The sequence below is a fragment of the Meles meles genome, chromosome 2 (assembly GCF_922984935.1).
Source record: "Meles meles chromosome 2, mMelMel3.1 paternal haplotype, whole genome shotgun sequence".
NCBI lineage: Eukaryota > Metazoa > Chordata > Mammalia > Carnivora > Mustelidae > Meles > Meles meles.
The window spans coordinates 188498482-188525388 of record NC_060067.1 but is presented as its reverse complement, the minus strand read 5'-3'; the positions used below and the strand labels follow the sequence as shown (position 1 = coordinate 188525388).

General features: G+C 36.7%; 1 protein-coding gene across 4 annotated transcripts in view; it reads left to right on the top strand.

Moving 5' to 3' along the window:
* The window catches only part of TUSC3 (tumor suppressor candidate 3), a 241470-nt gene that overhangs the window by 77008 nt on the left and 137555 nt on the right, over positions 1-26907 (top strand). For all 4 annotated transcript variants that reach the window (XR_006817428.1, XM_045997776.1, XM_045997775.1 and 1 more), the window contains exon 2: positions 21300-21469. Coding sequence is in view for 3 of the 4 variants with exons in the window: in XM_045997776.1 (XP_045853732.1) it covers positions 21300-21469 (170 nt within the window). In the remaining variant the exon portion in view is untranslated. The remainder of the gene's footprint in view (positions 1-21299; positions 21470-26907) is intronic.

Sequence of the window (26907 nt, the reverse complement as noted above, 5' to 3'; positions counted from 1 at the left end):
TTTTTAAATGATCTTTTTTTTTTTTTAAGATTTTATTTATTTATTTGACAGACAGAGATCACAAGTAGGCAGAGAGGCAGGCAGAGAGAGAGGAAGCAGGCCCCCTGCTGAGCAGAGAGCCCTATGTGGGGCTCAGTCCTAGGACCCTGGGATCATGACCTGAGCTGAAGGCAGAGGTTTTAACCCACTGAGCCACCCAGGCGCCATTTAAATAATCTTTGAAGCCAGTATGATTCTGCCCTATAGTATAGAAGTTTAGTGTATATACTTTGGAATAAGACTGGGAATCATGACTCTACTATTTGCTAACTGTATGATCTTGGACAGGTTACTCATCCTCTCAGTGCCTCAGTTGCCTTTCCTCTAAACTAGAGATATCAGTGATCACCCCCCTCATAGGATTGTTATGAGGACTGATGAATTCACTGATGTAAGGAAAATGTTTTGTACAGTGTCTAGCATATAGTGAGCACTCAGTATCAGTGTTAGCTAGTATTACTACTACAGTTCTTTAAGGTCCATTACTGCTATGTTTATAACATCTGTTCTTTTTCATATATCTTTTTTTTTTTTTTTTTTTGGTAGAGCTGGGATTTATTTATTTATTTATTTATTTTCCCATTTTATTTATTTTTTCAGCGTAACAGTATTCATTCTTTTTGCACAACACCCAGTGCTCCATGTAAAACGTGCCCTCCCCATTACCCACCACCTGTTCCCCCAACCTCCCACCCCTGACCCTTCAAAACCCTCAGGTTGTTTTTCAGAGTCCATAGTCTCTTATGGTTCGCCTCCCCTCCCCAATGTCCATAGCCCGCTCCCCCTCTCCCAATCCCACCTCCCCCCAGCAACCCCCATATATCTTTCTAGACTTATTAATTTGTTAGTATAGTTCAGTATCTCCAGAAATTATTGCTGTTTTTTGTATATACATTTTTTCACATGGACAGGCATATTTTATCTACAGTGCATATATATATATATATATATATATATATATATATATATATATCTATCTCTGTGTGTGTATATATATATATAGAGAGAGAGAGTCTTTTCTATGTATAGAAATTATTGACCTTTAAAAAATTGGAACGGTTCTTTTTAAAAATTTGTAATAAAACTAATCCTCTACCTCTTATGCTGAAGTATTTTGTCTCAGAGGATAGGTCAGCAGTATCTTTTACCCTAATAATGCGTGTTTGCAGCTTGTCAGATAAGTAAAAGTGAAGGAACTCACTAGGGGTCTCAGTTGTTGGATTAAGATAACTCTGTTGTACTTTTTAGAGTCTGTTCCAAGTATATTATTCAGTGTAGGGCAATGGTGAGACCTGAACCTCTTTAGACTTTGATTCCTTATCTGTAAAATTAGTATATTACCTGCTTGCTGCTATGATTGCTATGTAAGTTTAGTAAGACACCATATGTGATGTCCACTGCAGAGTCTTTAGCATATAAAGAGCACTTAAGATTTTGAGATAGTAACTAGAGACTTTTATTTGAGAGATACTTCATTATTTTTTGTCACCTAGTATTTAACCTGAATATAAACATCTTCTCAAGTTCTCTGGTAATAGCCAGAATTAAAACTGTGGTTCTCACTGAAGTGTTAGGTTTTCTTTGTTTAAAGATTTTATTCATTTGAGAGGATAGTGCACAGAGTAAGAGGGAGAAGCAGGCTCTCTGCTAAGCAGAGAGCCCAGCTTGGGGCTTGATCCCGGGACCCTGAGATCATGACCTGAGCTGAAAGCAGATGCTTAGCTGACTGAGCCACCCAACACGCCCCTGAAGTATTGTTTTAATGTATTTTCAGAATATGTGGGAAATTTGACAGGAAAGGAATTGTAGAATTACAGTGCTAAGATTATCCTTTATTATTTTTAAACAATAAAAACAATACTACCAATAATACTGCCTTATATTTGTGTTGTACTTTATAAATTATAAGGATTTTTTCATCCATTATGTGTTCATCAATAAATCTTTATGTTGGCAGTTCACATGTTAGTAGATGAGTCCATAGGTTCTAAGAGGCAAAATGATTTGTCCAAACTTTTATGTTTAGTGACCAGAAATTAGCCCCCTGACCCCCACGTCCTTTTTTTTTTTTTTTTTTAACAGTATTTGTAGACTTTGCTTGGTGCTCTCTGGTGTAACTCTGTGTATCAAGTTTCATCAATTAAGTTTTGTTTGAGTGTTAAAGCTCAAATGTCTATTTACAGAAGTCTGCAAATAGACATTTAGTAAATTATGACTCCTTATATTTTTTAGGCATTATTTTTCTTCAGTTTTACAATTTAGATATAGAATTTTTAATTCAGAACATAAAGCTTTTCTTTCCTGCTGATGTGCTTTTCTATAACTTTGTTCTTATCATTTAGGAAGATGTAATGGTCAATGCTTATAGGGTATGTGACATGCCTAACAGAACTTACATGGGGTACTTTTTAAAATCAGAAAAATACATGTTATATAACTATGTAACAAAATATATATATTTGAAACTGATATTACCAGAATCCCAGAAAGTAGCCATTATGTTATTACCCATCCCTAATCCCAAAGTTATTGACTTTCTTTTTATAGACTTATATTTTACCTTTTTTTTTAATAGTTGAGGCTATACTTTTCTACTCATCATTATATTTGTGAAATTCATGCAAGTTTTTCAGGTAGTTGTAGTTTAGTAATTCTCATTGCTGTATAGTATGCATTATATGAACATACCACAATTTATTAATCCTTTCTGTTGATGAGCTTTAGAGTTGTATCCAAACTGGAACTTTTAAGACTATGCTTCTGTGAATATGCATATATAAAAGAGAGCATTCCTATATGCATATATATATTTTTTTTTTTTACGATTTTATCTATTTATTTGACAGAGAGAGAGAGATCAAGTAGGCAGAGAGGCAGGCAGAAAGAGGGAAGCAGGCTCCCTGCTAAGCAAAAAGCCTGATGTGGGGCTCCATCCCAGGACCCTGAGACCGTGACCTGAGCTGAAGGCAGAGGCTTAACCCACTGAGCCACCCAGGTGCCCCACTATATGCATTTCTATTAGATACTGATCTGGGAATGGAATTGTTGGTTCATAATACATACTGTCAAATAATTTTCAGATCCACTGTATCATTTTCACTCTCCCTTCAACTATGTAGGACATCCAGGCTGTTGTTCCCTTGTAGCCTTTCTGGTGGGTACATAGTATTGTACATTATGGTTTTAGTTTGTGTTTACTGGGTGAAAGATCATATAAAACATCTTTCTAATGTTTGCTATATTTTCTCTTGGGAAGTACCTGTTCAGATCTTTTTTGTGCTTTTTAAAAAAATCAGTTAATCTGCCTTTTTCTTAGTGAATTGTAGGGAGTTCTTCATCAGTCTTCTTACAAAGTCTTTGTCGTGTGTATGTATTGCCAGTATCTTCTCCCACTTGTGACTCACCTTTTCCCTCTTTATGGTATCTTCCAGAAGTTAATAAAGTTCAGCTTATCGATGTTTTTCTTTTATGGTTAATACTTTTTTCTTTCTTTTTAAGAAGTCTTTGTGTATCCCCAAACCATGAAGATTCTAACTTAAATTTAGTTCTAAAGATTCTGTTTTGCCTTTAATATTTGTGTCTGAAATCCTATCTGGAATTAAATTTTGTGTAAGCTGTGAGGTGTGGGTCTGGATTCAAACTAAAATTTGAATAACCTGCAAGTATTTATACATCTTCCTATCTCTAAGTGGCATTCATGTAATTGTACTGGTTTAAGATTATTTATCTGGCCTAGTTCTTGCCATACATCATGCATCTTACAAAGAATTATTTTCTAGGCCTAGTCAGGGAATTAAATTAGAACTTTTACAGTAAACTGTCTCACTGGGTAGAAAGGTCTAATTTTGTTTAAATAGTTCTAAGTTTTTGAAAATATATTGCATATATGTATGCTTATAAAACAAAACAAATGAATGGTAGACACATGATAGAGAAGATAATGATAGGTACATTAGTGATAGAGAAGCCAAATTTGACTCCTTTTTAACTACTTACTAATTTGATCTCAATAAATAATTTAGGTTCTCTGAATCTGAATTTTTTTCTCTATAGAATGGGATTGTTGGTATGGCACCTGGCACATTGTAAAATGGGGCATGCCTGGGATGGTGCCTGACACGTTGGAAGTACTTATTAAATATTTGTTCCTTTCCATTGATCTGGAGTCTTATATTATGGTACAGATGATGATGGTACATTTTAAAAATAAATTGTTTTCTGCAATGAATGTGGTTAAATTCATTGTCTCTACCAGTGATGATATATTGACATTAGTGAGGTTATTAATTTAACTTGTCTAGGTTTTATTTTTTCCTTTGTTTATAAACGTCATTTATATAGTTAACGTAGTTACTTGTGCGCCTTCTGATGTTTCCTTGTGTTTTTCTTGTGCGGACAGATAAAACCATTCAGAAATGAGTCGAAGGTATATATTTTATTTTATTTTTAAAATATTTATTTATTTACTTGAGAGAGAGGAGAGGGAAAGAGAGGGGGAGGATTGGGGAGGGTCAGAGAGGGAGAGAGAATCTCAAGCAGATTCTGTGCTGAACTTGAGCCTGACACAGGGCTTGATATCATGACCTGAGTCTGAACCAAGAGTCCGATGCTTAATTGACTGTACCACTCAGGCACCCCATGAAGGCATATATATTAATTTCAAGTGTCTCTGACTTTTGAATTGCTGTCTTTAAAACAGGGAAGAGGTATTTTCGGTAGGAGATAGGAAAACTGATCACATTGCTTCTTACGGGTAAAAATGGAATAGAAGTAAATTACCTAGTATATAGAAGTGTTTAGAAATAATCCAAAAAAGAAAAAATAGAGGTCTTAGTCTTTCTTGCCTTTTAATAGTGACTAATTTTTATTTTAGAAACTTATAATTAGTAGTATACATTTGCATATAAAATTTGAACTAGGATAATAGGGGAGGCAGTCATACGGTGGAGCATGGTGATGCAGTGTAGTAGGTGGTCTGATAGTTTCTGCAAAGGGGAGAGACTGAGGTCCCTTGGCTTTCTGAAAAAAATCCTTGAATGTGGTTTTATTTGAGTTGTCGCTTTAGGGCAAGGATGAATTCACAGGAACTGGGAGTGGAAATGGGTGAAGTACATATTTCTTCTGTGCTAGTCTGGTGATGTAAAAATAAGTGCCGTATTTCTGAGATTGATTAAAGCAGTGACTTCTGGGGCGCCTGGGTGGCTCAGCGGGTTAAAGCCTCTGCCTTCGGCCAGGTCATGATCCCAGGGTCCTGGGATCGAGCCCCGCATCGGGCTCTCTGCTTGGCTGGGAGCCTGCTTCCTCCTCTCTCTCTCTCTGCCTGCCTCTCTGCCTACTTGTAATCTCTATCTGTCGAATAAATAAATCTTTAAAAAAAAAAAATCTTAATATGAAAGCAGTGACTTCTCAGCTTAGTCTTCATGTTAGAATTGTGCAAGAAATTTATTAAGGAAAATAGTGGTTCTTAGATACTCCTAATTCAGGTATAAGATATATGAGGTGGTGTAGGTAGAGAATGAGGTAACAGTAGGAAGTGAAACTAGCGAAGTAGAGATTAGGGCCCACAGTGATCTTGGTTCTGTGTGTCATGTAGATTTTCTTCTCTCCATTGGGTAGCTGCTAAAGGCGCCCTCCTCCCCCGCGCCACCGCCATTCTCTCTACTGTTTGTATCTTTCAGGGAAGTTGAAACTTTAAAATCAACATACCTTTTATAAGCATACTGTAATTTTGTTGATTTATTCTGCAAATATTTATTGATGCATGCTATGTGGTAGGTGCTCTTTTAGGTGTCTGGAATTCAGGAGTGAACAGAGCACACACAGTCCCTGACCTTAAATAGAGGGTCATTAGCATCCAAAACTGAACTCAGTTTCTTACAGACTTGCTCTCCTATTTGTGCTTTCCTGTTTTAGTGAATGAGGAAATTATTTACCTCCATGCTTAAAGCAGAAACTTTAGAATCACTGACTTCAGCCCCAACCCGCTTCACTTTTTTCGCGTCATAATCACCAAGTGCTGTTGATTGGATTGCCTACACAGCTCTCATCTCTGACTTCTCCCGGTGTACTGCCTCCGCTCTGCTCTGTGTGCTTCTCCTTTTAAACTGACTTCTGCTGCCTCTCAGCTGCCTCCTCCCTCTGGTTGATTCTCAACCTTGCAGCCCGAGGAATTTTTCCAAAACAAAAGTCTTCGGCCTTTAACTTTTTAAATTAAATATTTTATTTTTGACAAAAATTGCTTACATTTAAGGTGTTACAATATGGCTTTTTGGTATATACATGATGAAATGATTACCACAGTCAAATAATTAACATATTCGTCACCTTCCAAAGTTACCATTTCTTTCATTGTGGTGAGAATATATTTGACCTTCGAACAACTCTGCCCACGCCCCTGTAGTTGAAAATCTATTAACTTTTGTCTCCCCCAAACTTAACTACTAATAGTCTAGTGTTGACCAGAAGCCTTAGTGATAATATAAAAAGAAAATTAGCACATATTTGTGTGTCATATATGTTATATACTGTATTCTAACAATAAAGTAAGCTAGAGAAAAGAAAATTATTAAGGAAGTCATAAGGAAGAGAAAAAGAATTTATAATACTGTATCTGATGGCAGTGTTTCCTAGTCTGCTGGCTTCAGCTGCTGGGAGGGCCTGAGGGCAGTGACAGCCTAGAGGCGCAGTCCAGCTGCCCATGTTCCTGGAGGTTCACCACCACCCAGTGGTCGTCTGCATCTGTGGCCACTTGAGAGTGTGCTGGCCTACAGTGGCTGTCAGGCTGAGGTGCCTCAGAAGGCAGGTGTGTCACCCGATCTAGGAAGGGCAGGCCCTAGGGCTAGGAGACTGCCCCTAAGGAGAGGACTTGGGGGACAGGGCTCTTGGTGGGGTGTGGAGCCATCCCTGCCCCCTTCTTTTAGCCCAGCCTGCTGCCCACCAGCCTGGGGCACTCCCCAGACCACTCCTCCTGTGACCTTAGTCCTGCTTGGTCCAGGGTTAACATTATGTACAGTTACAAAAATAAGACATCAACATTGGCTCAGTATTATTAACCAACCCGTAGACATTCAAATGTCACTAGTTGTTTCAGTGATGTCACTTACCTGTTCTATAATCAGCTCCAGAGTTCCACATCCTATCCTTATTTGTCATGTCTCTTTAGTCTTTTCCAGTCTATGACAGTTCTGTCTTTCCTTATCTTTCATGAACTTGACATCTTTTAAGAGTCCTAGTCAGTTATTTTGTAGAATGTTGCTAATGTGGGCTTGTTATGATGTTTTTTCATGGTTAGATTGAGGTTATGTGTTTTTGGCAAGATACCACAGAAGTGTGAGTAGACTGTATCAAGGAATACATGACGTTGATTTGTCTTATTACTGATACTGTTAAAACTGATTACTTGGATGAGGTGTCTGCTAGGTTTCTCTACTATTAGAGTATTGTTTTTCTATTGATAATTAATAAACATCTTTGGGAAGGTACTTTGAGAATATGCAAATATTGTTTCCCTCAAAATTTTACCTACTAAGCTTAGAACCCATTAGTGTATATTGCTCATTGTGGTATTTCTATTATCCCTGCTACCTCTCTATTTATTATTTGGAATTCTTCTCTAAGGAAGGGCAATCCCTTTCTCCCACTTGTTGATTCATTCAGTTATTTATATAAGCAAGTATGGATTCAATGGACTTTTTATATTATGTGGTTTGGAATTCAATACTATTGTCATTTTTGTTGTTGCTTACATTTTTCAGCTTTGGTTATTGGGAGCTTTTTCCATTTGGTTCCTGTGCCCTTTGACATGCCTTTCTTGAGCACGTCTTTACTTTCTGGTCTCATGTTACATGTTTTTCTCTGTCTCAGCCTTTTAGTCAACTGTTAATCCGAGAAACCCTGGTTCTTCTTAATGGAGAATGGTATTTAGAAACAAAGACCTTGGTGCCATGTGTGCTTGTGGCCATTGGGATGTCGTTGGTCTCCAAACTTCTCACTGGACAGAGCTGGAAGTATATATACACTAATCCATGCATTCATACTGGTCCATATTTATATATAAAAATCTGTATTTTTATGTATGTATGTGTGTATAAATGTGTATATGTGTGTGTGTATACATCCAATCAAATACTCTTTTCCAAAGTTATGTGTATATTATTGGTTTATAATACAGTTAGCTTTATTTTTTAAGGTTTATATTACAATCTCCTCCCCCAATCCTGGTTGATTTTTTAAAAAATAATTACTTAAAATTCATTTTTATATCGTATATTTCTTTGGGTTTTGACAAATGAATCGTTGTGGTTCTGTCACCACAGTCATCGGAGAGAATACTTCAATCACTCCCTCATGCTTAACAGTTTGGTAAAAATATTAAAAGTGGTTTGGTACTTGACATGCATGGGAAAATTTTACCAGTGGATTTTATTGGTGTTTTGTTTGAATAATTATATTAGGAGAGAAACTTGTTTGATTAATCAAGCAGTTAGGATATTAGAATAGGAGGGAGGCTTCTTAATGGCACCACGATTTGTTATTCATTGTGGCTCCAGAGCATAGGTTTGTTTTTTCAGATTTTAAAGAATTATTTTTTCATATAATAAATTGAGACTTTTTAAACAAAAATAATTCACAAGATATAATCAAGTAGATAATTTTAAATCATTACTTTTCTTATTGTCTCTGTTCATCCTGTAAGCAAAAAGAAGATAATTTAGAAGTGATGAAATCTTATCCTAGTGCTATTTTAATTTGGTAGTATAGAAAGGGTCTTACTACATATATCTAAATCTCTGCTATATAATAAATTACATTTGTGAGTAGATAAAAGATAACGGACATGAGATAACTAGTAAACATAGAACTGGTATGTAGAATTTGGACAATTGTTCAATTTTGCCAGAAAATAATAGTATAAATTAAAGCAATGAGAAACCATTTTACTTACTGAGTTAGTAGTGAGAGTGGATATGATTAAGAATGTATACCCTAATCTGGTGAAGATATAGTGAAACTCACTCAAATACATGAGTACATTGTAGGTAGCATTAGCGTATCACATCCATACCATGCTTTTAAGCACAGTAAGAACAAAAATACGGATATAGTTGTCCCTTGAACAACACAGAAATTAAGGGTCCCAACCCCTACACAGTTGAAAATCCAAGCACAATTTTTGAGTCCCTAAAACTTAAGTACTGTACAGAATACAAACAGCATACAAAGTATGTGTTCACTGACTAATGATGTCATATGTAAGGCTTCCAGTCAATTAACTGGTCAATTAACAGTCAATTAACACTTATTTTGTATGTTGTTTGTATTCCATACTGTATTCTCACAATCATACATAACTTTTTAATTAATTTTTTCAGTATTTCTAAGCTACTCATTTTGCAAGTTTGCCAGATTGTCTCACATCCCCCCTAATTTCCCATATATTTATTGAAAAAATCCCATTTATAGGTGGACCCATGCAGTTTAAAACCTGTACTGTTCAAGGGTTAACTGAGTCTGTCAGGCTGATGTACACTGATGGGACTGATGGGTATTTTCTTTTTTAAAAAATATTTTCCAGATTATTTGCAGTGGAAAAACTACATATAATTGGAATTTTACCTTTTTCAAGGCATGATTGTGTGGAAGTTATATTTTGACATTGATGTTGAGTATGACTCTGTACCTAAAACTTGTAGTGCAATTGTTGTCAAGTTGTAGAGTCTCAAAGTCAGTGCTGGATCTGGCATGAATGGAAACATTTAAAAAAATTTTTTTTTTGGAGCGCCTGGGTGGCTCAGTGAGTTAAAGCCTCTGCCTTCGGCTCAGGTCATGATCCCAGAGTCCTGGGATCGAGCCCCGCATCGGGCTCTCTACCCCGCGGGGAGCCTGCTTCCTCCTCTCTCTCTGCCTGCCTCTCTGCCTAGTTGTGATTTCTCTCTGTCAAATAAACAAAATATTAAAAAAAATTTTTTTTTAAATTGTGTGATCCCAATTGAAGATATTTTAGAATATATGGATTAGTTTTTCTTAGCTAATTGTGGTGTTGTGGCAGAATCCAATTGTGAGACTATTGGATCAGCCATCCATATCCACCATTCAGAGCATAGTTTATTGTTGACAAGTTGAAATTTATTTCCATACTCTGAGGCATATGTAACAGAACTAGGTTTTTAACTCCTAAAAAGTCAGTGAACAACTCGTATTAAGTGTTCGACTTGGTCTTTTATTTATTTACTTTTTCAGATTATGTTTTCAAATTATGTGATTAAAGAATGTATTGATTGATGTTTTTGGGTGACAAATCCCCATGGATCTGTCATGTTTGTGCATGTCTGATCACAGGCATTATTTGGACTTTTTTTTTTTTTTTTTTAAAGGATATTGTTGTATGAACAGCCTTGAAAGATAGTGAATTGAGACTTTAATTTAGATTTCTTCGTAAGTGTCAGGACAGATTTATTTCCTTTTGGGGATAATAAAGGTAATGTTTTCCTTCTTGAACAGAAGGTGGGCAAGTTTGCTAGCAGTATGTTTAAAAGTTGGGATTTTTGTAACCTTTGAGTTCTTCAGCTGTGACCAGATTATTGCTTGAGGACCATCCATCTGAGTAATTCCACACCAGCCCCTTGGGACTTAGGTGATAACATAGAGCTCATGGTGCCTGTTGTACCTTGAGAATGAATTAGGAAAACGTGATGTATGTGTGTATAAAATGGAATAATTTGTATGTTGAGTTTAAAAAACTATTCTAAATAGTAGAAACAAATAGTAGAAGAATGGTTGCCAGGGGTTGGGGCACATACAAAGGTGGTGATGGAGGCGGGGCAAGGAAAGGTTGGTAAGAGGGTACAGACTTTTAGATGTAAGATAAATAAGGTCTGAGGATCAATGTATAATATGGTGAATGTGGTTAATAACACTGTACTGTATAGTTGAAATTTGCTAAGAGCGTAGAACTTAAGTGTCCGCGCGTGCGCGTGCGCACACACACATGAAAGAAAAAAGGTATTCTATGTGAGATAATGGATGTGATAATTAACTAGATGGAGGGAATCCTTTCACAATGTATATGTATATCCAATCATCATGTTATATAATTTCAGTATCTTACTTTTGGGTCAATTATAGTTGGTTAATTACTCTTGATTAATCATACTTTGTTAATTATACAATAATGTAAGTAAAGCTGAAAAAAAATAAGCCTTATCAGAGAAAAGAAGTCTTATTTCTGACTCAGGATTCTTGTTTTTGCCAGCATCCACAAAATTGGTTTGCTTCCTTGGTAACTTAAAAAATAGAAGTAGAGCAAAATTCTCTGCCTTTCGTAGTTATTTAATGCCTTGAAAGATACATATTGATGTAATGATGTGAATTAAAAAAAAAAAACAAGAACAAATAGAGTAAGGTTACTTTAGAAATACAGAGTTTTAAAAGCAAAGTGTAGGGGCGCCTGGGTGGCTCAGTGGGTTAAAGCCTCTGTCTTCAGCTCGGGTCATGGTCCCAGGGTCCTGGGATCGAGCCCCACATCGGGCTCTCTGCTCTGCAGGGAGCCTGCTTCCTCCTCTCTCTCTGCCTGCCTCTCTGCCTAGTTGTGATTTCTCTCTGTCAAATAAATAAAATATTAAAAAAAAATAAAATAAAAGGAAAGTGTATGTATGTATTTAATGAGAAAAGTATACTAAAATACCCTAGGAACTTCCATGTAAGTAGCTGTTTTTCAGAGCAGCTCCCTTCTGCCCTTTTTACTGTGTTATTATCTTGCTCCATTTCTAGTCTGGAGGTTCTATCTCTACATAGAGGGTCACAGTCCTTACTATAAATAAAATATTTATCTAGTTTATATTTTATTATTTTAAAATTATTTCAGAAGAATATATAGATGCTGAATCAACTCACGGAGTGTTAAGGTAAATAACTGAAGATATTATTTATATTTATTTTATTTATTTATTTTATTATTTCTTGTATTAGTCGCCATGCAGTGCATCATTAATTTTTGATGTAGTGTTCCATGATTCATTGTTTGCATATAACACCCATTGCTCCATGCTATATGTGTCCTCCTTAATACCCATCACCAGGCTCACCTATCACCCCCAACCCCAAAACCCTCCGTTTATTTCCTGGAGTCCATAGTCTTTCACAGTTCATCTCCCCCTCTGATTCCCCATCTTCATTTTTCCCTTCTTTCTTTTAATATCTTCCATGCTATTCCCTATGTTCCACAAATAAGTGATACCGTATGATAATTGACTTTCTCTGCTTGACTTATTTCATTCAGCATAATCTCCTTCAGTTCCATCCAGGTTGATGCAAAACTTGGGTATTCATCCTTTCTGATGGCTGAGTAAAATCCCATTGTGTACGTGGACCACATTTTTATCCATTTGTCTTTTGAAGGGCATCTCCGCTCTTTCCACAGTTTGGCTCTTGTGGACATTGCTGCTATGAACATTGGGGTGCATGTGGCCCTTCCTTTCACTACATCTGTATCTTTGGGGTAAATACCCAGTAGTGTAATTCCTGGCTCATAGGGTAGCTCTACGTTTAACTCTTTGAGGAAGTTCCACACTATTTTTCAAAGTGACTGCACCAACTTACATCCCAACAGTGTAAGAGGGTTCCCCTTTCTCCACAACCTCTCCAACACTTGTTGTTCCTTGCCTTGTCGTTTTTGCCATTCTAACTGGTGTAAGGTGGCATCTCAGTGTGGTTTTGATTTGAATTTCCCTGATGACTAATGATGATGAATATTTTTTAATGTGTCTGTTAGCCATTCATATGTCTTTCTTGGAGAAGTGTCTGTTCTTGTCTTCTGCCCATTTTTTGACTTGATAATTTTGTTTTTTGGGGTATTGAGTTTGAGAAGTTCTTTATAGATCTTACCAGCCCTTTATCTGTAGTGTCATTTGCAGATGTCTTCTCCCATTCCCTGGGTTGCCTCTTTGTTTTGTTGACTGTTTTCTTTACTGTGCAGAAGCTTATTACCTCGATGAAGTCCCAGAAGTTCATTTTCACTTTTTCCCTTTGCTGTTGGAGACGTGTATGAAAGAAATTGCTGTGGAAGATGTCAGAGAGGTTACTGCCTATGTTCTCCTCTAGGACTTTGGATTCCTGTTTCACATTGAGGTCTTTCATCCATTTAGAGTTTATTTTTGTGTATCGTGTAAGCAAATGGTTAAGTTTCATTCTTCTGTATATAACTATCTAATTTTCCCAACACCATTTGTTGAAGAGGCTCTCTTTTTTCTATTGGATATTTTCTCCAGCTTTGTCAAAGATTAGTTGACCATATTGTTTAGAGTCTATATCTGGGTTCTCTATTCTGTTGCATTGATCTGTGTGTCTGTTTTTGTGCCAATACCATACTGTCTTGGTGATCACAGCTTTGTAATATAGTTTGAAATCAGGCAAGTGATGCCCCCAGCTTGCTTGCTTTCTCTTTTTCAACATTTTCCTTGGTGATTCAGGGACTTTTCTGGTTCCATACAAATTTTAAGATTGTTTGTTCCAGCACTTTGAAAGATGACACTGGCATTTTGATCTGGATGGTGTTGAAAGTATAGTTTTCTCTGGGTAGTGTAGACATTTTAACGATGTTTATTCTTCTGATCCGTGAGCATGGAATATTTTTCTATCTTTTTCTGTCTTCTTCAATTTCTTTCATAATTGTTTTGTAGTTTCTAGAGTATAGATCCTTCACCTCTTTGATTAGGTTTGTTCCAAAGTATCTTACAGTTTTCAGTGCTATTGTAAATAGAATCAGTTCCCAAATTTCTCTATCTACAGTTACATGTTAGTGTATAGGAAAGCAACTAATTTCTGTGCATTGATTTTGTATCCCGCCACATTACTGAATTGCTGTATGAGTTCTAGTAGTTTGGGAGTGGAGTCTTATGGATCATGTCACCTGCTGAGAGTTTGACTTCTTTGCCAATTTGAATACATTTTATTTCTTTTTATTATCTGATTGCTGTTGCTAGGATTTATAGTAGTATAAATATATTGTATTTACATTTGATCTGGATGGTTGAGCAATAGTAGCAAAAGTGTGCATCCTCGTTGTGTTCCTGATCTTAAGGGAAATGCTGTCAGCTTTTCCCCATTGAGAATGATATTCGCTGAGGGCTTTTCATACATGATTTTTATGAAATTGAGGAATATTCCCTATATCCCTACACTCTGAAGAGTTTTAATCAGGAAAGAATGCTGTATTTTGTCAAATGCTTTTCTGCATCAATTGAGAGGACTATACGGTTCTTCTCTCTCCTCTTATTAATGTATTCTATCACATTGATTGATTTGGGAATGTTGAACCACCTTTGTATCCCAGGGATAAATTCCAGCTGGTTGTGGTGGATAATCTTTTTAATGTACTGTTGGATCCTCTTAGCTAGGATCTTGTTGAGGATTTTGGCATCCAGATTCTTCAGGGATATTGGTCTGAAATTTTCCTTTTTGCTGGGGTCTTTGCCTGGTTTTGGGGATCAAAGTAATGCTGGCATCATAGAATAACTCTGGAAGCTTTCCTTTTGGTTCTATTTTTTTGAACAGCTTCAGGAGAATAGGTATTACTTCCTTGAATGTTTGGTAGGATCTATCAGGTCCTGCACCTTTGTTTTTTGGGAGGTTTTTGATCACTGTTTCAATCTCGTTACTGGTCTATGCAGGTTGTCAGTTTCTTCCGGTTTCACTCTTGGTAGTTTACAGGTTTCCAGGAAGGCATCCATTCCTTCCAGATTATTTAATTTATTGGCATATAGTTGTTGATGATAATTTCTGATAATTGTTTCTGTTTCCTTGGTGTTAGTCATGATCTCTCCCCTTTCATTCATAATTTTATTAATTTGGGGTTTTTTTCTTTTGGATAAGTTGGGCTGGCAGTTTATTGATCTTACTACTTCTTTCAAAGAACCTGCTTCTAGCTTCATTGATCTGCTTTACTGTATTTCTGGTTTCTCATTCATTGATCTCTTCTGTAATCTTAATTATTTTTCTTCTGGTGTGTGGCTTAGGCTTCATTTTTTTTTTTTTTTCCTCCAGTTCTTTAAGGTGTAAAGTTAGTTGGTGAATTAGGGATTTTTCTTTTTTTTTTTTTTTTTTTTGAGTGAAGCTTGGATGGTTATTTTTTCCCCCCTTAGGACTGCCTTTGCTGTATCCCATAGGTTTTGGACTGATGTGTTTTCTTGTTCATTTGTTTCTATGAATTGTTTAAGTTCTTTGATTTCCTGGTTGACCCAAACATTCTTAAGCAGGATGGTCTTTAGCTTCCAAGTATTTGAATTTCTTGCACACTTTTTCTTGTGATTGAGTTCTAGTTTCAAAGCACTGTGGTCTGAGAATATGCAGGGAATAATCTCAATCTTCTATCAGTTGAGACCTAATTTGTGACAAGTATGTGATCTGTTCTGGAGAAGGTTCCATGTGCACTCAAGAAGAATGAGTATTCTTTTGTTTTAGGGTGGAATGTTCTTTATATATCTATGAGGTTCTTCTGGTCCAGTGTGTTATTCAAAGCTCTTGTTTCTTTGTTGGTTTTCTGCTTAGATGATCTGTCTACTGCTGAGGGTGGAGTGTTGAGGTCTCCTGCTATTAATGTATTCTTATCAATATGTCTTTTTTTTTTTTTTTTGTTTAACAGTTGGCTTCTTTAGTTGGATGCTCCCATGTTGGGGGCATAGATATTTACATAAATAGATATTTAAATTACAATTAGATCTCTTGTTGGATAGACCCTTTTAGCATGATAATTAGTACCCTTCTATATCTCTAACTACAGTCTAGCTTAAAATCTAATTGGTCTGATATGAGAATTGCTATCCCAGCTTTCTTCTGAGGTTGTTGGCATGAATAATAGTTCTCCATCCCTTTACTTTCAGTCTGGATGTATCTTTAGGTGCAAAATGAGTCTCTTGTAGACAGCATATGGATGGGTCCTGTCTTTTTATCCAGTCTGCAACCCTGTGCTATTTTATGGGAGCATGTAAGCCATTTAAATTGAGAGTGATTATTGAAAGATATAATTTTACTGTCATGTTGCCTGTGAAGCCCTTGTTTCTATAGATCTCTGTAAATTTCTGTTGTGTATCACTCTTGGGGTCTTTCTCCTTTTATAGAAACCCCCTTAATATTTCCTGCAGGGCTGGCTTAGTGGTCACATAGTCTTTCAGTTTCTGCTAGTCCTAGAAGCTCCTTGTCTCTCTGTTCTGAATGACAGCCTTGCCAGGTAAAGAATTGTTGGCTGCATATTATTCTTATTTAGTACCCTAAATATGTCTTGTCAGCCCTTTCTGGCTTGCCAGGTCTCTGTGGACAGGTCTGACATTATTCTGATACTCCTTCTTCTGTATATAAGGAATCTCTTCCCCTTAACTGCCCTTAAGATGGTTTCCTTAGTTCTTAGATTTGTGAGTTTTATTGTTGCATGCTGGGGCATTGGTTTGTTCTCTTTGATCTTGGGATGGGTCCTTTCTGCCTCTAGGACACGAATGCTTGCTTCATTCCCCAGATTAGGAAAGTTCTCAGCTACTGTTTGCTCAAATATATCTTCTAGTCCTTCCTTTCTCTCCACCCCCTCAGGAATCCCAATAATTCTGACGTGGAACGTTTCATGGCATCATTTATTTCTCCCATTCTGTTTTCATCGATTTTAAGGTGTTTGTTCCAGGCCTCCTCCTGTTCCTTCCTTTCTATCAGTTTGTCCTCTAGATCACTAATTTGTTTTTCTGCCTCAGTTATCTTAGCTGTTAGATTATCTAGTTTAGATTGCATCAGTTCATAGCATTTTTAAGTTCTGCCTGCTTAGCTCTCATTTCTGCTCTTAGAGAATCTATGTTGCCATTAATGGTTTTCTCCAGCCTAGCTACTGTCTTCATAATTCTTACCCTGAAGTCTATTTTTGACGTCTTGCTTATATCCTTACCCATTAAGTCTGGGGGGAGGCCATTGTCTCTGGTTCTTTTCTTTGTTGGGAGTTCCTCACTCTAGTCATTTGTTGAGGGGTGTTTCAGGGAATGTACAGAGTTGAAAATATCAACCACAATCCAGGCAAGGTGTTCCTTGGGAAAGTTTGGAGTGATTGGAAGTCACCACCAAGAAAACCCAGCCAAAATGAAACCCAATAATAAAAATTTACAACGTTTTTTAAAAAAAAAAAAAGGAGATTAAGAGTCATTTATGGTTTGTCTCCCTCCCAATCCCATCTTGTTTCATTTATTCTCCTCCTATCTCCTACCCCCCCATGTTGCTTCTCCATGTCCTCACATCAGGGAGATCATATGATAGTTGTCTTTCTCCGATTGACTTATTTCACTAAGCATGATACGCTCTAGTTCCATCCACGTCGTCGCAAATGGCAAGATTTCATTTCTTTTGATGGCTGCATAGTATTCCATTGTGTATATATACCACATCTTCTTTATCCATTCATCTGTTGATGGACATCTAGGTTCTTTCCATAGTCTGGCTATTGTAGACATTGCTGCTATAAACATTCGGGTACACGTGCCCCTTCGGATCACTACGTTTGTATCTTTAGGGTAAATACCCAGTAGTGCAATTGCTGGGTCATAGGGTAGTTCTATTTTCAACATTTTGAGGAACCTCCATGCTGTTTTCCAGAGTGGTTGCACCAGCTTGCATTCCCACCAACAGTGGAGGAGGGTTCCCCTTTCTCCACATCCTCTCCAGCATCTGTCATTTCCTGACTTGTTCATTTTAGCCATTCTGACTGGTGTGAGGTGATATCTCATTGTGGTTTTGATTTGTATTTCCCTGATGCCGAGTGACGTGGGGAGGTGGGATTGGGGGAGGGGGAGCGGGCTATGGACATTGGGGAGGGGAAGCGAACCATAAGAGACTATGGACTCTGAAAAACAACCTGAGGGTTTTGAAGGGTCAGGGGTGGGAGGTTGGGGCAACCTGAGGGTTTTGAAGGGTCAGGGGTGGGAGGTTGGGGGAACAGGTGGTGGGTAATGGAGAGGGCACGTTTTGCATGGAGCACTGGGTGTTGTGCAAAAAGAATGAATACTGTTACACTGAAAAAATAAATAAAATGAGAAAAAAAAAAAAAAAGAAAAAAAAAAAAAAAGGAAAAAGGAAAAAGAAGAAAAAAGAGGAAGTGAGCAGAGGGGGAACTGTAATCTCTTAATGTGGGTGAGGTAGGGTGTTTCAATTCTTCCTACGCATATATTTTGTTCTCTTTGTTAGAGAGCACTTCTTCCCAGAGTTACAGGGAAATTAAAACTGGAGATATATATATATATATATAGGTAGTATTGAATAGGGAAAAATGGACTATATTGAAGCTTATATCTGTATCTGTATATCTATATACATATATAACTATATCTGTGTATATCTGTATATCTACATCTATTTATATATCTATGAAAATGAGAAAAATATATGTGTGAAACAGTAGAAGTTAGAAAGTTACTATGGAATATATTGTATTAATGTCTAGTTGAAATGCTAAGTAGGTAAAAAGAGAAAAACAGAAGAACCATTATAAAAAATTAAAAAAATGTTGTATCTAAGACTACACAGGCCATGAGGCAACACCAATAGATCAGGATACTATTTTGCCCTGGTGTTTGGGTTTTATGGGGACCCTCGGGTTGTCGTCCTTTTGTTCTTCCAGCTTATCTTCTGGGGGAGGGGCCTGTTGCATTGTTTTTCAGGCACCCTTGCTTCAGTGGAGTTGCCCTGCCCTCACCAAGAGGCCGGGCTCCATGGAAACAGGTTTTTTGGCTTTTGTTTTCTGGTGGCTTTTGTTCTCTGAGCTCTTTTTGCACCTTTTCAGAGGGTCAGGGCAAAGGAAAATGTCCACACCCAGACCTCTGCCCCAGAGAGAAGCCACAGTCTGCTCCTTTCTGAGTCCTCCAGAACACAGTCTCCCCCTCTGTAAGCAACACCACAACCTACAGCCTCCTACAGGCAGTGCATGTCCCCAGCGATCCTCTCAGCAGTCGACCCACGACCCGCTTGTCTGCTCGCTTTGTCTCCAAAACTGCATGCGATCCCAGTTTGGGTGGGTATGGGCTGCAGTTTAGGCAGGGGCTGTGGTAGCGGCAACAACGACCAGTCCCCCAGGTCCACAGGTACAGGTCCACACAAGCAGCCACCCTAGTCCCGGCGGTTTGTCCCTTAAGTTCCTGGATTCTGTTCTAGTGCTGTTCTCTGGTGCTTCCCATTCCACCACCACTCTTCTGTAGGCTATCACTGGTCCCCAGGTTCAGGACGTTTTTGCACTGGGGTATTATTTTACTTTCCAGTAGGTGGCTTCTTCTGGCCTCCTCCCCCATTCTGTTTATGTTGCAATATCTGTCCACACAATCATAACTCTGTCCTTTGTAGGATTGAAGATCATCTGCCCCCGTAGAGATCCATATCTATAATCTTACATCTCAGGCTGATTTTGCATGTGTTCAGACTAGCTTGGTAGATATCCAGCTAAATTCAGGGGACCGGTAGAAATGGAGTCCCCCAGTCCTCTACCATCTTGCCTCAAAACAAAGAATTGAAGATTTTTTTCTTTTATTTCTTGTTTTTTATAAACATATAATTATTTTTATCCCCAGGAGTACAGGTCTGTGAATCGCCAGGTTTACACACTTCACAGCGCTCACCATAGCACATACCCTCCCCAATGTCCATAACCCCCGTCCTCCTCTCCCAACCCCACCTACCCCCAGCAACACCCAGTTTGTTTTGGGCGATTAAGAGTCACTTATGGTTTGTCTCCCTCCCTGTCCCATCTTGTTTCATTTAAAAGAATTGAAGATTTTAAGATAATAAGACAAACACCAGTAAATTTTTCTTGACATGGAAAATACTCATTTTATTTCTTAGAATTCAAACTAAGAAAAAGTTAGTAAAAGTTCTGCTTAGTTTTTAGCTGTTTTGTGTGTATTGATGAAGCAGAGCAGTATCAAGTTTTAACTTTCAGTTTAACAAGAGTATTATTTTATTTTGTATGGAAATATATTCATATTATATTTGCTGTCAGAATTAAAGGCCCAAAGTCAAATATAATCAAATCCAAATAATTTGTTTTGAGATTGGATGAATTTCAACTAATACCTTTTTGTTAAGGTAAAAAATTTTTTTTAAGTAACAATTATCCCAGTAATTAGCTGTAATACTTCTTTTTCATACAGTCAGTCTGCCATTGTGCACTTACCTATATGTCCTTTCCAACTACTACCTAAGCATGCTGCGCTGACCAAGTTACTGTCCCTCTCTCCTGTCTCTTTTCCATTTCTCTTCCATTTCTTTTGATTTACCTTTATTCTTCCTCAGATAGGTGCAGAGCAATTCACCAAGTCTTTTACCTTATCCCAGGGTAGGAGGCCTACCTCTCCTTCTCTCTCCTCCTCTTTTTTTTTTTTTTTAAGCTTTATTGGGTCATAATTGATATACAATACGTTGAACACATTTGATACATGTATCAATGAGTTTGACATATGTACACATCTGTGATTCTGTTAACATAAAGTACCAAACACATGCAGCACCTTCAAAACTTTCCTTGTTTTCTTTGCATGTGTGTATAGGTTGTGGTACAAACACTTAACATGAGATCTGTCCTTTTTAACATGTTTTAAAGGTCACAATACTCTACTGTTAACTGTAGATACTGTGTTGTACAGCAGATCTCTAGACCTTACTCATTATCCATCAGTGGAACTTTATTTTCTTTGAGCGACGATTATCCATTTTCCCCTCCCTAGTCCCTGACAATAACCATTCTTTACTACTATGAGTTTGACTATTTTTGATACCTCAAGCAAGTGGAATCATGCCATGTTTGTCCTTACGTGACTGGCTTATTTCACTCAGCATAATATTCTCAATGTTTATCTGTGCTGTCACAAGTAGGACTTCCTTCTTCTTCTTCTTCTTTTTTTTTTAAAGCACTGGGCATCCTTTTTCAGAGCCTTACTCTGTTTTTTATGTAATGGCCAGAGTTTGTTTTTTTTTGCTGTATTTAGTGGGAGGATTAGGGAAAACCATGTCTATTTCATCTTTCTGGATAGCCTATTTATCTTTTGTTATTTGTTTTATAAGTCTTTTGACTTATAAATGAAATGAAATATTTTATGCATATACATCAATTAATAGTGAATATGTTCACCAAAAGAAGAACTTGTAGCAGAAATTAATTTTGGCTAAGATGTAATCTCATGCAATTAAGTTTATATGAAATACAAAGTGAAGAATGTTAACTCTGTGTAAATTTAAATTCCTATGTTTAATTGCAGAATCTTTTAGCTGAAAAAGTAGAACAACTGATGGAATGGAGTTCCAGGCGCTCAATCTTCCGAATGAATGGTGATAAATTCCGAAAATTTATAAAGGCACCACCTCGAAACTATTCTATGATTGTTATGTTCACTGCTCTTCAGCCTCAGCGGCAATGTTCTGTGTGCAGGTAATTTACGTATTCTAAAATAATTTTAAATTATTATCCTATGCTTGTGTATTTATTACATATATGTAAATCTGTATAATGGAATTCAGCAGCTGTTCAAGGTTATAGTCAGCTATACATGTGCATTTGAAAGTAAGCTCAAAATCAGGGGCGCCTGGGTGGCTCAGTTGGTTAAGCGTCTGATTCGGTTTCTGTTCAGGTTGTGATCTCAAGGGTCCTGAGGTTGAGTCTTAGGTCAGGCTCTGTGCTCAGTGCAGAGTCTTCTTGAAATTTTCTCTCTGTCTACTCCTCACCCCGCTCGTGAGTGCTCTCTCTCTCTCTCAAATATATAAATCTGTAATAAGTATAAGCAAGCTCAAAATCAGTGTATTTTAGAAAATAATTTTGTTAGACTAATATTTTATTGCGTAAAATACTGATGCAATCATGAAACAAATTTGCTTCTTTATATCCTGTATGAAGGTAAATATATGATAGAATTTTATTCTGATATTGCCGTATAAGTCACCTAATTATGTTTTATGGGTAATGAAGCTATCTCCTTAAACATATTCTTTTTTAATGGTTTAATAGAGAGGACACACTTTTACCTACAAAAGTCCACATACTTTTCATTACCTCCAGTGATTAGAAATTTCTCCCTACAGTATAGAAGTAAATCATTTGAAATGAATGAAATATTTTTTAGTGGGAATGTACCAAAGAAAATTTTGGGTAAGTACAAATACATATGCAACAATGCTTTAAAAAATTTCTGATTTTGAGGGGCGCCTGGGTGGCTCAGTGGTTAAAGCCTCTGCCTTTGGCTCAGCTCATGATCTCAGGGTCCTGGGATCGAGCCCCACATCGGTCTCTCTGCTCAGCGGGAGTCTGCTTCCTCCTCTCTCTCTCTGCCTGCCTCTCTGACTACTTGTGATCTCGATCTGTCAAATGAATAAATAAAATCTTAAAAAAAAAATTCTGATTTTGAAATAATTGTAGGTTCACAATTGTAAGAAATGATACAGAGAGATCCAACATATCTTTTATTCATTGTCCCCCAGTGGTAACATCTTGTAAAACTATAGTATAATATCACAAGCAGGGTATTGGTATTGATATAGTGAAGATACAAAACAGTTCCGTCACCATAAGAATCCCTCCTCTTGCCCTTTATAGCCACACCCACCCACCCATTCCCATTCCCCTCCCACATCCTAAATTTTTACTCCCTTGTGTTGTTTCAGTAATGTGATGGGAGTAGAATCCTACCCTTGATGATCTTTTGCGTTTTGCTTTTAAAAACATAATTCCTTCAAAATACATCCAAGTTGTTGCATTTGTCAATAGTCATTCTTTTTATTACTTTGTAAAATTTCATGGTATGAGTGTACTGCAGTTTGTTTGACCACCCATCTGTTACAGAACATCACAGTTGTTTCTGATTTTTGACTATTACAAATACAACTGTTGTGAACATCCTGGTACAGGTTTTTCTGTGAAATTAAGGTTTCATTTCTTCATGATAGCTAGGTTGTTTGGTAGTTATATGTTTAGCTTTATAAGAAACTGCCAAAATGTTTTGTAGAGTAGCTGTATTATTTTACATTTCCTTTAGCAGTGTGAGTATTCTAGATTTTCCATATCCGTGCCAGCATTTGTCATTATTTTATTTTACTCATTTTGGTAGCTATGTAGTGATAACTCATTATGGTTTTATTTTGCATTTTCCTAATGGCAATGGTGTTAATCTTTTCATTTGATTATTTGTTATTTGTATATCACATCTTTGATGAACTATCTGTTCATGTCTTTAGCCCATTACTAATTGGATTTTTTTCCTGAGTTTTGAGAGTTCTTTATGTATTGTAGATACTAGTCCTATGTCAGAAATGTAGTTTTCAAATATTTTCTCCTAGTCTGTGGCTTATCTTTCCATGTTCATGACTGATCTTTTGCACATTTTAATTTATGAGTCCAATTTACCAGTTTCCTGTTTTACAGCTTTACTTTTCTTATCTAATTGAACTCTGTCTAGCCCTATATCCCAAAGTTTTTCTCTAATTTTTTTTCTGAAACATTTAGTTTTTTGTTTTATATTTTAATACCATCATTGGAAGTAAGTATTTTTAATCTTCTGTCTTTTTTTTTTTTTTTAAAGATTTTTTATTTATTTATTTGACAGATAGAGATCACAAGTAGGGAGAGAGGCAGGCAGAGAGAGAGAGAGAGGAGGAAGCAGGCTCCCTGCCAAGCAGAGAGCCTGATGCAGGGCTCGATCCCAGGACCCTGGGATCATGACCTGAGCGAAAGGCAGAGGCTTTAACCCACTAAGCCACCCAGGCGCCCCTAATCTTCTGTCTTTAATGATGGTACTAGCTGTAAGATTTTGGAAGATGTTTTTTTTACCAAATTAAGGAAGCTCTCTACTAGTTTGCTAAGCGTTTTGATCCTGAATGGGTGTTGGATTTTATCAGATTTTTTGGTGTGATTTGATAGGATTTTTCATCTTTAGGTGCTTGATATAGTGCTTTATAGTAATTGATTTTGGTATATTGAACCAGCCTTGCATTTTGGAATATATCCTACTTGATTATGGTGTATTACTCTTTTTATGTATTGCTGGATTCTGTTTACTAATAGTAGTCTATTAGAAATTTGTATCTAAGTTCATGTGAGATATGTGTCTGTACTTTTCATTTTTTTATACTGCTCTTTGTCTAGTTTGTTATTAGGCTCATAGTGGCCTCATAAAATGAGTTGGGAAATTTCCTTACTTGTTTACTTTCTAGAAGAGATTGTATAAAATTAAACAATTTTAGAAGATTATGTTAATTTTTCTTTAAATATTTGAAGGAATTCTTCAGTGAAACCATCTGGGCCTCATGATTTTAAATTACATATTTCATTTCCTTAATGGCTAAGGACAATTCAGGTTGTCTCTTGCCTGAACGCTTTTTCTCTTTGAGAATACTTTTTATGTGGTGGTTCCACATAGTGACTCTCCACATTGTATATTTATATGTATACTTTTAGAATTTGTGAATTCTGGTGGAAATTGAAGTTATTAATAGCATGGGTCAATGAAAAAAACTGTTTCTCTCAGACTAGTTTGCAGAAAGGGAATTTCAGTGTCTCAACATTTTCTAGAAGGATCTTATGATGTAATAATGACTGTATGTTGGGGGCATGTCTAAAAGTGGGTAGAGAAGATGGTGAGCAAAAGTATTTTGAGGGGCACTTGGGTGGCTCAGTTAAGTGTCTGCCTTTGGTTTGGTCCTGGGATCAAGCCCCACAGCAGGCTCATTGCTCAGCAGGGAGTCTGATTATTCCTCTGCTCCTCCCCCTGCTTGTGCTTTCTCTCTCTTGCTCTCTCTCAAATAAATAACTCAGTGGATTAAGCCGCTGCCTTCGGCTCAGGTCATGATCTCAGGGTCCTGGGATCGAGCCCCGCATCGGGCTCTCTGCTCCGCGGGGAGCCTGCTTCCTCCTCTCTCTCTGCCTGCCTCTCTGCCTACTTGTGATCTCTCTCTCTGTCAAATAAATAAATAAAATCTAAAAAAAAAAAAAAAAAAAAAAAAAAATAAATAAATAAATAAATAAAATCTTTTTTTAAAAAAAGAGTATTTTGAAAACCAGCATTGCAGATGATTTTGGTTTCTCCTTCTGTCTTACACAAGGCCAGTACTCGAGTTGTCATTAAGAGTGTTGTCACAATTGGGCTAGCACATTTGGATAAGACTGTATACCTTCAAGGATGCCATAAAACCTACTCAGACAAAAACACTACCTTAATTGGCATTTTGATGTAACAGTTACGTTTCCACTAAAAATGTATGTCTTATTATTATCCAAGTATTTATGTGACTTCACAATTACATAAAGTTGTGTGTATTGTGATGACATAAACTATAGCATACTGTTAAATGGTGTATCCGTTAGGTATTATTTTATTTAATGGATTATGTAGTTAAATGAATTGCTGAACACAGAGTCTTAATTTTTTAATGACACATAGGTCAAATAACCTGTTTTTTACAGCCTATTTTGTTATAAACTTGAAAATTTTAGAAAAGTTTTAGATTTACAAGAGAAAAAGGAAGTTATTAGGAAAAGTTAAGATAACTTTAGAGAAGAAAAAATAGATGAAGGTTTAGAAGCAAATAAAAAGTAAAAAGCAGACATGGTTCCCAAACCCAGAATTCTTACCCCTCACCCCCATTTGAATTATGACTTAATTGTTTTGGTGTAGGGCCAAGGCATTGACATTTAAAAAAAAAAATAAGATCTCTAGGTAATTCTAGTGTGCAACCAGTATGGAGAAGGGGAAGGTAAGAAGCAGGTACATGATTCATAGGTTTCATTTATGTACTTTCATTGAGGAGCAGTGGGAATGGGAAGGTTTAACTAACTGAATGACCATATAGCCTTGAGAATCCTTTTGAAACTATGATCCCCAAATTCTTAGTGAAGAATCTGTAGAATTTAATGATTTTGTTCCCCAATACATAGCAGTGAAGGAGAAAGAGCACTCTCCTTAGAAGTTAACATATTTGGTTTATGGTGTGAAGTAGATTAGGCAAATGATTTGAGAGTGCTAGAGAGAGTATATTTGAAAGGATAGAACTCTGGGTTCAGATTTGGTTGTGGCGGTCAGAGGAAGCTGGGGATAGCTAATAAATTAGATGTGATATAATAAAGCTAAATTCTCACAAGAGTGAAAAACAGGTTTTATATAAAAGGGTGGGATTGAAAATTAGGAAATAGGTACAAAAGTTTTTTTTTAAATAAGTAAATTACTGAAGTATAATGTAGATGATTGTTGATTTTGTAGAGACATTTGAGGAACTATACCACTGTGGTAATGTCTGGATAATAAACATGTATTTGAAATTACTCAGGATGATAATGGAACTGGAGAGGAAAAAAATTAAGTGAGCTGATAGAGGGATATCTTGGACTTTATTAGATGAAGATGACAAATTTATACTACAGCATAATATAAATCTCAAAGGAAGGTCTGTTAAATAATTGTGGTTCGGGAGTACTCTTTGATATATTATTGAGCCAAGAGAGTACTAAGTGTATTTCATATGACAGTGGGCAGTGTGGATCAAACAGATCCCAAGGTGACAACTATGATGGAATATAGAGAGAAGATTCAAGAAAAATTTTCAAGAAAAATTATTCAAATTTTATTTCTCTATTATAAATTAAGCCTCAAGGGGAGATGCAGATTCATTGAGAAAGGCAACCCATCATCAGTAGCCATCTTTTTTTTTTAAACATGAATTAAATTTTCCTGACTCCTTCTGTGTCATTGGAATTTTTGACCATTTTTATAGTACTGCTATAATTTTTATAATTCTACAGAATCATTGAAAAGTCCACAGGTATAATTTTTTTTCACAGCTATAATTTAAAAATCTTAGTGATTTCCTCTGTGAGATGTGAGATGC